This window comes from Balearica regulorum, chromosome 2 (assembly GCF_011004875.1).
Source record: "Balearica regulorum gibbericeps isolate bBalReg1 chromosome 2, bBalReg1.pri, whole genome shotgun sequence".
Taxonomy (NCBI): Eukaryota; Metazoa; Chordata; class Aves; order Gruiformes; family Gruidae; genus Balearica; species Balearica regulorum.
The window spans coordinates 142,001,474-142,013,701 of NC_046185.1; the positions used below are offsets into that span (position 1 = coordinate 142,001,474).

Here is a 12,228-nt window from a genome sequence, read left to right on the forward strand (position 1 = left end):
ATTTTAATTTAAAATAAAATTTAATTCTATACTCTATACCTAAGTTGTCCCAATACCACTACATCTAAGGTTAGAAACCACTATTTTATAATATGAATGAACAGTAAATCTAACCTATATTTCACAAGAAAAATGCATAAGAAATCATATCATTGGTATTTCACTTTTTCCACACAGAACATTCTGTCCCTCTGGTGTCAAAGGAAAGCCAAAATTCTATAGTTATTCACCAGGCACAAAATCAGATTTTATCAATTTAAAATGTATCAAGGTTTCACTAATAAAGAACACTAAATTGGCTTTGAAAAAGAGGACAGCGCAGCCAGCCTTGAAAGTCCCTGACAACCTGCAAGCCTACGAAACAGGACACTGTTAAAAATTAAAGACAAGGAAACCCCAACATGGACTTTGCTACACGTGTAACACATTGGCCTGCTGGTAAGTCATGGGATCAGGACTCCCTCCAGCCGGTTTCATCAAAACCACAGCCTGCCACTGCTGAACCGCTCTCAGCCCCATCAGAGAAGGCATACAGCATCTGACAGTGATTTACTAGAACCCCATCTCCACCATGGTGCTTGCAGCGATAGCAGCACCTACGTGCAAAGCATAAGGCAATCCTTTACTATGGAACTAAAGCTTATTGTCTTAAGTAGCTTCAGCTCTGGCTGGGACTGAGCCTCACACACCTTCAAAAAATAGACAGCGGTGAACAACCAGTATGAAAATGGTAGAGACAACATTAGAATAAAAAGACATTTTTACCCAGGATGATTAGATGGTTGAATTGATTGACTAGCTGTGGTAATAAGGCAAAAAACCCCATCCTTAGTACAGAAAAAAAAAAAAAAAAAAAAAGCCCAAGAAATCATTATTCGTCAAAGGGATAAACAAGAGCAAAAGTTTTAGCAAAAATTTGCTAATATAGCATTATAGAGAATGGTACAAAGTTTTAAAATAAAACATATTTGGCCACTGCTAGATTTTGACAGAATTCTGAAAAAAACAGACAAAGTTGTTCAGTTTTATAGTAGATCCCACCATAAAGCAAGTGTCCTGAACATTTAAATTACAATTAAAAACTGCCTAACAAGCATCACATAATCCATGGCAAAGCACGTAGGTGTGAACAAATACAACAGAAGGAGCACCCCACAATGACTCTTTCCTAAGCAGCCAGAAATCCCGTCCTAAAGTGACAAAATTACTTCCACAAAGAAAGCTAACTTAAACCCCTGGAAAAATACTAAGTGGAACATGACTTGTTGGCTTTCAGGAACACTTGACTTCAGTGGAAAAAAATATTGATCCACTGCAAAACAAACAACTTTAAACGGGATGCCTGGCTTTTTGGCACTGTTAAAAGCAAAGTCATCTACCTAATTAAAGGAGTAAAGTGCCTTGAGATTTTACACAGTATTGCAGTTAACTGATCCTTGTACTAAGATATTTTGCCATCACAAAATAAATCGTGATTTACTGAGAGCAAAATTTGCTTTGGTTTTGTTTTTGTTGTTTGGTTTTCTGTTTGTTTGTTTTTCCCCTGAAACATTCCATACCCCATTGGAAGCTAACACATCTTCTGTCTCATCATCTTTGCTGTCGGCCTGAATTTCAAAGGGGTTTCCTCCGTTACAGTACTGTTCAAATAACGTCACTGTTGTTGAAATTGCTGAAGCAGGCTGCTTACTAGGCGACACAGATGGGGAACGTGACTGCTCCATGAACTTAAATTCCTATGAATAGAAATAAAGTACAATTTAAACCACCAACAAGACAATTTCAGTATTACTATGACTTCAGTTCCATAAAAACAGAGCATAAGAACAAATTTGTGGACAATTAACTTGATATGAAAACTTTTAGCCAAAGCTTGCTGCTTATTTAATTATGCTTTTCATGCTGGCTCAAGTTAACCCACTAACTGAAACTGGCAATCTTATACTGCTTGTCTTTCTAATTTTAGCAGTTCTAGACTTATGACATGCGACACAGCTCCTGCATTCTGAAAGTATTCGCTGTCTAAAACTGGGTGAAAACTAAGTGGATTTTTTATTTCACAGAAATTAGGAGATAAAACAAGACCTAAACTCTATCAAAAAATGTCATTTTCTTTACACAAGTTACCTAGTAATTTACTAAAGCTGATTTTTTAAAAAATACTAGAAAGTTCTTTTGAAAATATTTTACTTATCAAACCCATTGCATATGAAGTTTCTGATGACTGAGTGCACAGACTTTTGCAAATATATGGATGAGTAGGGCACATAAGGTATGATTTTAGACTTTTTTTTTTCTAAAAGCCTTGACTTAGCAGACATACCATTTTTATCTATTAAACTCTAGCTATTGATCTTCATAAATGGCAAAATGTACATTAGCATGTATCTAAAGGTTTAAAGATCAAAATGTATGCAACTAAAAGGACTGCAATGTTAGATTTCTGTTTGTTTAAATGAATCAGTTACTTTCTGTATTTTCTGCTGCTCCAGTCCCTGGAGCAGTATGTATGGATTTATAATCTCATTTCTCTATTAAATGTATTATTTCTATTGCTACCAGATGCTACTGGGGGTCTCCCTTTCTTTTCCCTCCATGCTATTACTGCCCCAGTAGCCTATTGCTTGCTTGTACTGTTAACTCTACTGAAGCTGCAAAATCATCTTTTGCTTGAGATTGCTCAGCTATATCCATTTTTGCACTTTAATCATAGGCACCCACGTTTCATTTGGCAAAACAGGTGAAATTCAGCCACCATGTGCTAAACTTCACAAAAATCACTTTAGGACAGCAGGTGAGCACACCTATTGCTTGTTTTCAGTTGGACTTCACCACAGAAGAATTATTTTTTTTCCCTTTCCAAATGAGCCAGTATTACCTATGTTTCCAGAAACAGATACCAAAATTGGTACAAGCTTGTGAGCACTCATGTGACTACTTTTAGGCACTCATCTTTTAACAACTTTACTCTCACACAGATAATTTGGAAATGGAAAACTGATGTATTAGCAGCACATTAAAACATGAAAAATGAAGACTAACGTTATGCTTTAAACTCTAGCATCTTCTGCAAACCTCTATCTGCCTGAAAAGTAACACTACTGTTTAAAAGTATTTGAATCTTAAGTTTCCAATATCGTGAAGTAAAATTTAGGGGGTTTTAGCAACCATTAAAAACATTCGCACAGTAGTTCATGGATTCTCAGAACATCTGGTCTCTTAGCTATTCAAGTTTTAATACATTTCTATGTGTTATTCATAGAACATACATGAAGCTGCAGAATACTAAAGCTTGATTTAACAGGACAAAGTTCCCAGGTCTCATTCTCCAAAAACATTCTTAATTCTTCAAGACGGGTTCTAAAATACAACAAATTAATACTGTTAATTGGCAGCAAGAGTAAATCAGGAAGTAGATGATTACTTAACTTATGTAGTGAAAAAGGCCTTAATAGTCACACTTGAAAACAGATATTTAACTCATTCTTTCAACTGACAGAACACCTAAAAGCTGTGGCTACTAACACAGGGTATGTTTTACAGCACCTCTGGAGAAATTCTCAAAGAATGTCACTCTCCAAAATTTGGAAACAATTTTTTTTTTGTCAAAACCATTAGTAAGCATAGAGGAACATCTATGATATTGCAGCAATATTGGATCTTTTTTCCTCTATGTCAAATGTAGAAAGCAATATAACATATACAAACACTCTACTAGCAATACAACAGCTTCTGTGAGCCCACACAAGACAGATGCTTCTTTCAAACACACTGAAGCCAACAGGTAGCAAAGGGAAGTGAAAGAACTAATGTTCTACAGACATCTCAACTTTTCAGAGGAGAAAAAGTTAAACAGCAATTAAAAAAGCCTCTGTTCAGACATAAGCAGAAGTATCTTTAATAAAGAAAATCTTCTTGCCACATAAGCAGGAACTCATACAGGAAAAGATAGCCATGAGTGCTTACTGAGGTCACATTGCTGTATCTTTTCTTCTTAATATATGGTATACTGTTTTGCTTAACAAGTAGCAGTTGGTAAATTATGCACTGGGTTTCTAATTAGGCATTAAAATACTCTAGAAATACCACTATTTCAATAAACTATAATCACCACTACAATTAAAGTTTTCTTGCCTCAGCAAAATGAGCAATGTGTTGAATTATGACTACAGTTTGCTGTGTCTATTTAAATTCAGCAGCTAAATGCAAATAGACTTCAAGTGCTATTTTTGAGGCACTGAGTACCCATAGCTTGCACATCTTCTTGCAGTAAAGCCAACAGAAACAACAGATAAAGATGCTGTGAAAATCAGTGTTACAGATGAAAATTCTTTGAAAGGAAGACTAAGGAGAAAGAGCCATAGAAAAGCAAGCATTTAAAAGCCACACAGCACTAGTTTTGTATCATTTCAAAGCTGAAATCAAGGCGCTGACAAAGTACTCGAACAAATGCTCTTCATTTTCATCAGCATAGAAGTCTAGAAAGTGGCACACATGGAAGGTCTGATGCATTCGTTCTCTGAAAAGCTTTAGTGATCAAACACACCTTTTTACAAATATATCAGAACAAAAAGTAAATTGCATTCCAAAAATCGCCTTACTGATGTGCTCTGCCAAAAGCCCATTCTAATTCTTCAAGATAATCCACTTTTACCAAAAAAAGTCTTCACATATGCTCTAATATTGCATTGCTCTTCTACACTTTCTGAATGACTTGACCAGTTCCTTTGAATGCTTTCTCTATGTTGGCCAGGAGGCCACATTTGTCAAATTACACAAAGAACTGATTACTCCTGGACTCTGAGCAATTCAGCTCAATGTAGCTTTTATATATTAATGAATCCTTAAAAGCACTGGCTTTTTTTTTGTCTCCTCCAATTAAATACACAAGAGGAGTGAAAGCCACATTAGCTTGATCTGAAAAGGCAAGATGCTTAAAGCTTTTATACAAATCAACCTAAGGGATACAGCTGGGAGAGAGGTATTTTGTATTTTTCCTTCCGAGGATAAAAACATCAACCAAATAATCTTGACAATACCCACACAGCATAAAACATGTAAAAAGTATTAAAAGGTTCACAAAATTTGAGTCGTATTGATAAGTATTTCCTTTCATTTTCACAAGAATTATAAGAAACATTACCTTAATAAAAAACACAAGTTATTTTAAAAAGTGACTATTTCTATACATATTCCATCAATGTTCTTTAACCTTTATTTTACTCAAAAGATAATTCAGAAAATTAGTCTCAGATTCCCTAAGCTGTTAAATAGGTCCTTTAAACATAAGCAAAACCATAATGGTCAAAACGATATTTACTTAACTTACTAAGGTATTATGTGATAAATCAAAGTACTAAAAGACAGTTAGGGAGACCAAAACAGCTCTTCTGATCCTAGAGCTGCAAGGTCAGTTTCCAAATCAGTTCACAAAATTCAGTTCAGGGTTCAGAAATGCTTTCAAGAAATAAAGATAGGTGGCATGGCATCTTAATCAACTCATCTCCTGACAAGACATAATGTGCATCTGATTAAGGCTGAAGCTTTTCAGACAACTTGAACTGAGGTCTTCATCAAATGTTCAGAAAGAAATCCTAGCTACAAACTAGCAACGCTAGAAGAAATTCCAAACCATGTTCTCAGCTTCTGAATTTAGACACTGTCTTACGTTCTCCTGTCATAAATTTTCATACTTTATGGATTTTAGGCAGAAAGCCTCAGACCAAATAGGTTTGGATGTATTAGTTGTATGACAGCTCCCATCCAACAGAGGACAACAGATCAAGACTGGTAAAGTAAGAGTTTCTTAGAGCAAGAAACGCTGTATTTCTTCTCATACCTTCCTAGCTTTTCACACACAGAAAGAAGATAAATGTTAGGTAACTAGAATGAAAGAGTTGTCAATCATCCAAACCAAAACATTTGGGAAATCAAGACAATTAAAACAGACAAGTCCTGAAGCTGTCACAGCCATACATCATATCTGAGGTCAGAGACTGCCTGCACATGACAGCCCATATGACTGGCTGTAGAGCTGGCTGAAACATAATTAGATACTGCCAATGAAAAAAACTATGAAAACATGACTCAGAAGAATGGACTCAGTTCTAAACATCTCATTTGTTATAAGACAAAATTGCATATTGAAACCCATTTCACAGACACACACATCAGCTCTTTTCATGTAATGGCACACCAAAAGAAGTAACAATTTTGCTGGGAAGTACAGACCTCAGAGGCCTTCATGCTCAGGATCCCAGGAGACCTAAAGATCCTGAAGATCTACTGAAATTCTGCACAAAAAGTTTTTAATCTTTATCTGGCTTGCCTGCTGCAGAACTAGTTTTCCACAACCATAGCGGAAGCAAAGGCTTCTCCACCCTCTCCCCCTCTCCAGGGTTAAGAGCCCTGTTCTCATCATGAAACACATTCCACTATCTGTCAATCTCAATGCAGGAACATTATGCAGTGGAATTCCTTTGAAAAAGATTTAAAGTTAAACCTAACAAAAATAAATGGCATTAGATTCATCCACTGCACATATAGTAGTCTCACCTGTGGTATGTTTTGAAATAGTTAACACTTTGTTTTCTGATAGATTCTTGCAAAACTTCAGACTTACTGCCACAAAATTCTTCTCCAACTTGCATCAACCTATAAGAATAAAACAAAGTTTAGAAATATTTATTGATTTATTAATGCTGCTGTTTCAACCTGAATTACAAGCCTAAATCATTACCATGAGTGTACATGTATCTCCATAAAAGCAGAGTACCAATGTGAAGTTGCAAACACTTCACTCGCTCCACAAAAATCTGTATGTCATTTCCCTCCAAATCCTATCATAATATCCCATACACAAAGAGCCATAAAAAAAAAAAAAAAAGTCTTTTTGAGATCCCATTACTCAGGACAAGCTGTACAGCTCAGTCCAAATCTGTCATTTTAATACCAAAACAGGAGGATATAATACTGTACAGGTTAGCAGTACCACAGTATTTTACTGTTCTTGATCAACAGCCCCTTTAAAAGCTTTTAGAAACATCAAAATTGTCAGATTTGCACATCTGAAATCTTAAAGGTGGACAATATTGAAATCATACCACACTTAAGTGCTACTTGAGCAGCAAAGCAATTTATTGTACCTCTTCCAAGTACATCCTCATAAACTCCCACATAAAGAAGTGCTCTTCAAACTATCAGTAGATGTGAGCAAAGTTGGCATCAGAATGTAAATATTAGCCTTAATTAACTGTGCTGTCTTATCAGAGTTTGAGTTTGTGCACATGTATTGTTCTTATGACCACATCAGTATACCTGCTGATAACATCAAGTACAAATATGAAGTCATCATATTTGAAGTTAGACAGATCTGTTCCCAGAAGATATGTTTTCACTTTCAGTTGAACATCCTACAAAACATAAACAAGTTTTTGAAAACTTACTACATTAGAGACAAAAAGGTGAAGGCTTAGATGCCTGGTTCATTAGGACTTTTTGGTTTGTTTGCACTTATAACTTCTTTTGAGATTTAGAGTAGAACTCCATTTTCTGTAACATGAATGATTTCTCATTGACTTTTTGAAATAATTTTATAATCAGTTTCTTTAATACTCTATAACACGAGGTCAATCCTATGCTTTATTGTCACTGCAAAAACAGACAATTCAGCCGTGTAAAAGGTTTAGAGCTTTTTCATCATACATTTGGGGTCTCATTGCACATCAAACTGATCCAGCAGTCAGACCAGAAGTACTGTGAAACCAGGCAAGTTCACAAGACTTCAGGTTCTCCATAGCTATGGTTATACCAGAAATACAAAGCTAACACAGAAAAGCACATGAGAAGAAAATAGATTGTGGGGCAGCACACAGGTTGGGAAAAGTGGCATCAGGCTGAAAGTCATGTTACTATGTTTTGGTATCTTGACTAAGTTTGTAAGCATTGTGACCAAACAGTAACTAAGTCACAGAAATTTTATTTCCATGGTTTTGACATACTTAGCTCAAAACAAATCTCTTAAAAAAAATCCCTGGAGAGATTTCTTTAAAAGAAGATTAGTATAAATATAACTGTAATTAATAGGGGAGGAGGGGGAGGGGAGGGAGCAGGACACAACAGATAAATATTTATGAAAAAAAGTCAAAAAACATACCTGCCATATTCGTGAAAGCCCATGTTCCAATTTCTTTTTTACATAGCTGCGGTCAAAACTGTTCTCTTCAGTTCCAATCACATTGCTGCCATCTGAAACTGAAGGTGAAAGGTATTGTAGATATTTCCAAAAGCCTTGAAATGTATTCTAGTTTTCTACCCATAATGAAACTTCTGCCTTAGCCGTTATCATATTATCTATTATGCAGACTACAGGAGAGCTCCATTGCTCTAAACTTTTGAAAGGAAATGAATAAAGTACATATAAATATTACATGCTAATGCAGACCAGGACATCTTCTGATTCTTTTATGTAAGCATGATACTCCAATTCAATAAAATCAAAAAAAGATGAGAGTAACAGATACTGATATTTCAAACACAAAAGATAAAGTCGAATGCTGAAGTGAGCACTGCTTATCCTCTACAAGATTCTCTAAGATGTTCTACCTTTGGAGACAAGAATAATGAACTTAAAAATTTCAGAGCAAGATTTTTAACTTTCTGCAGACTTTTCTGTCCGCAACTCTGAGGAAAAATACTGAAACTTTGTCCATGAACTATGCAAACAACATAGCATGCTCTTTTCTTTTTTTTCCCTCTCATACTAATCGATGCTTATGCATGAAATAATATCAATCATATAATCAGGTGTCTGCATCCTTGTAAATTATTTAATTCTAAAACCTTCATTCCCACAGCACTGGATCACTTTCCAAAAAAGCACTGTAATGCATGGCAAACTTCTCCTGTATGTGGTCGTTTCTCTCCCCATGGAGGAAATATATTTTATTTCCATTTTAAAAAAGAGAAGGTAATATTTTATATGGAGTTTGTGAGCATATAGTTGTAGTTACGCTTGCAGTCTGTGATGACACAGTGTCATGCAGTTTGCTTCACAGTCTGTGACTGACCACAGGAAAGCTCTGTCTGAGCCAGACTACACATACAAACTTTCCTTATGATAAGAAAACTCTGCTGTTCCTGACAAGGAGGGAAACTATGCATGTCCTTTAAAGCCCAAACCATTTAGTGATTTGACATGAAAGATAAAAATTCACATAAAATATTACACCGGAACATTATGAAGTGTGCAGCCCTCCTTCTACCCCATCATTCAAGAGGCTGCAAACACAGAAGAATTAAGATTGCCTGTAGTACCCCAGCATTGCCATGCAGCTCAGACCTGTCTTTCCATCTTTTCTGCAACCTCCATCTACTTTTCAGTACTTGAGAAGACTATTCACCCCCTTGTTCCTGGCCCAGCTGGTCTCATCTCTCTACCTCCACACACAGGCTCCCAACTCAAAGCCATTTCTCTCATTTATTCCAGCATTTCCTCTTAAAAACCTCCACCCAGCCCCAAGCTATCCTTTCACATACACATGAGGCAGTCTCATCCCTGCTGTATAGGCTTCACAAGAACAGCCAGCACAAAGCCCAGATCCTACAGGGACCCAGAGAGGGAACTGGGTGGGGGGAGGAAAGTTTCTTACGGTATTGTGGAAAGATGGTCCCTATCTATAATTTGGGCCTACCTAGAGAGCAACAGGACATGTCTAACAGACTAGGGCATGTGTAACGTCCTTGACTTAGATTACATTCTTGAAAGATAGTCTCTTTTTTAACCTGTTGGACTTCGAGACCAGGTAGATACATCACTGCTATCATGCAAACAGGAGGGTAAAGAGTAGAACATTTAACAGCTCCTCAACAACTGGCAGTAGCATCTTAGCCAGCCCTAACTTGCGGAACATTATTTGGGGGGGGGGGGAAGGGGGGGGGGGGAAGAGCGGGGGGGAAATTATATCTAGCCTCAGCAAGGAGTTTAGAAGCGATCCCAGGCCATGGACCTAAGCACCTCAGTGGGATTACACACAGCTTCCACCCGGGGAGACAGCACGAAGGCTGTGAAGCACGCTCAGCTGTTAAACTGTGCAAAGCTGCCAGATGGCCCAGGTGCAGGTCCAGCAGCTTTTCATTCGTGAGCTGATCTCATGAGCACAGGGACAGCATTTTACACGGTCATTCAAAACTAGGAAGGACAAAAACACCACCTGTAAACTGAGTCCCTGTCACTATAGTGTTCCTTATATGGTAACATGCTACCAGGACCACAGTGAGAGCTAATCCTGACTGACCTTTGCAGTTCTTCATTACTAGGCTTCATAGTTTCTTTTCCAGAAAGCCTCCTGGGTTAATTTCACTTTCCTCAGAGAGAGTAGTAATTTTTCATGTCTGATTTTGCTGTCTACTGAAGAAGAGTCCAGAACCATAAAGAATCTACATCTGCCCTCCATTTGCCAGCATTAAGAAATTTTTTGTCAACAACAAAAGTGCTCTTTTCCATGTCAATCCTTGCCCTGAATCCAGACCATGCAGTCTAGATGAATACTGCGTAAATACTGTGAACACCTTGCTACTGAGCCCAGTAAGGAATGGGAGGCCAGATACAAGACTTTAATAAACCTTTTCAGATGTGTGCAGAACAGACCTCTGCAGCATTGTCTAGATTGCTGCACATTTAAGAGGAGGAAGGAAAGAGTCATCCCCGAACAAGATGGTTATGACTGGTATCAGATACGGACGATTCAATTAAACCAACATACAAAACAGCACAGCAGAGTCTGACCGTGTTCTGACCATATTTTCTTCAGATCATCTGGTGTTCCCTGTCAAGTGAGCAGAGTTTCCTCCTGTAACAATCACTAATCCTAACTAGCACTTACCAGTGAGCGTCTCATACGCCCAGTCCTAGGCCAGAATCTCTGTAAGCAGAAGAGCATGATATACACCTTCCTTCTCCCCATCGACCAAGTTTTCTGCTTTGAACTTCCTCAGACTATGTTTCTCAGAACAAGAACTACTTGCATTTCCCATGTAAATAAAAAATTAAAATTTATTCAAAACATATATGTATTACCTATTATATGAATTCTTATATAATATATAAGCATAACAGGAACAACAAAAATATGAAACCTTCCACATCTGTAGCTCCATTGAAATTAAGCAAATGTGGGGAATACGGTTACTGAGAAGGATGCTGGCCTTGCTTAATTTCTTTCAAGTGGAGCTATTCGGTGTGTCTGGACATGTTATTAAATTAAAATCCTTATCAAACACTGAGGGAGCTTCATCTGTGAGACAGGGATTATGATGGCGAATGTATGAACACTACAAAGAAGAATCTTCAAGCCAGTTAATTTAAAATTAGTGTGCCCACAAGGCTAGACCTCAAAACTACAGAACCGGTACAATACTATATGTAGCCAGAATGTAAAAGCTCTGGTACTTTCAATTGAATAACTAAATATAATAAAAATATAATGAATATAATAAAATATATTCTGGAATTTGGGCTTATATTAATTTCTTCCAAAGCTTGCTTTCTGTTTAAAGTCACTGAGACTGCTTCTGCAGGAGGATGGAGAATTTACCTCAGTTACTCAAAACAAGAAGATAAAAGGCTGCTTGATGTGAAAACAAGACTCAAACATAATTTCACACTGTATCTACTGTTGCAGTATGAAACAGTATTAAAAGAAAAATCATACTACAAATATTAGCCACTGTATATGTAAATTATAATTTAGTAACTGTACCTAAATATACCCTGTTCTCCTGAAAGCAATAATTCTGACAAATGCATTTTTAAAAGTGATTTATCATGGAAGACCAAACAAAACATAAACAGAAAAAGTAACCCAACTAGACAAACACTAAGCAGATTCATCCTTTCTCTGACTATATGAGTAAACAAAACCAGCTATCTTAGTCACAGCACACTCTTTAAAAGTTTCTGCAACCTCCTCTCTTCTGCACTTCTGCAGAGTGTAGCCAAGCCTGAATGAGTGTGCTGGTTTGGGCTGGGATAGAGTTAATTTTCTTCATAGTAGCTGGTATGGGGCTGTGTTTTGGATTGGTGCTGGAAACAGTGTTGATAACACAGAGACGTTTTAGTTGCTGCTGAGCAGTGCTTACAGAGAGCCAAGGCCTTTGCTGCTTCTCACACCACCCCACCAGTGAGTGGGCTGGGGGTGCACAGGGAGTTGGGAGGGGACACAGCTGGGA

At 37.2% G+C, this 12,228-nt stretch overlaps 1 protein-coding gene across 1 annotated transcript in view; it reads right to left on the reverse strand.

Annotated features, from left to right (window-relative positions):
- Positions 1-12,228, reverse strand: part of VPS50 (VPS50 subunit of EARP/GARPII complex) — a 94,605-nt gene that overhangs the window by 40,560 nt on the left and 41,817 nt on the right. Inside the window, exons 14-18 of the mRNA XM_075746173.1 lie at positions 8,156-8,253; positions 7,318-7,412; positions 6,556-6,654; positions 3,270-3,360; positions 1,560-1,736 (exon numbers count right to left, since the gene is read on the reverse strand). Coding sequence (XP_075602288.1) covers positions 1,560-1,736; positions 3,270-3,360; positions 6,556-6,654; positions 7,318-7,412; positions 8,156-8,253 — 560 coding nt within the window. The remainder of the gene's footprint in view (positions 1-1,559; positions 1,737-3,269; positions 3,361-6,555; positions 6,655-7,317; positions 7,413-8,155; positions 8,254-12,228) is intronic.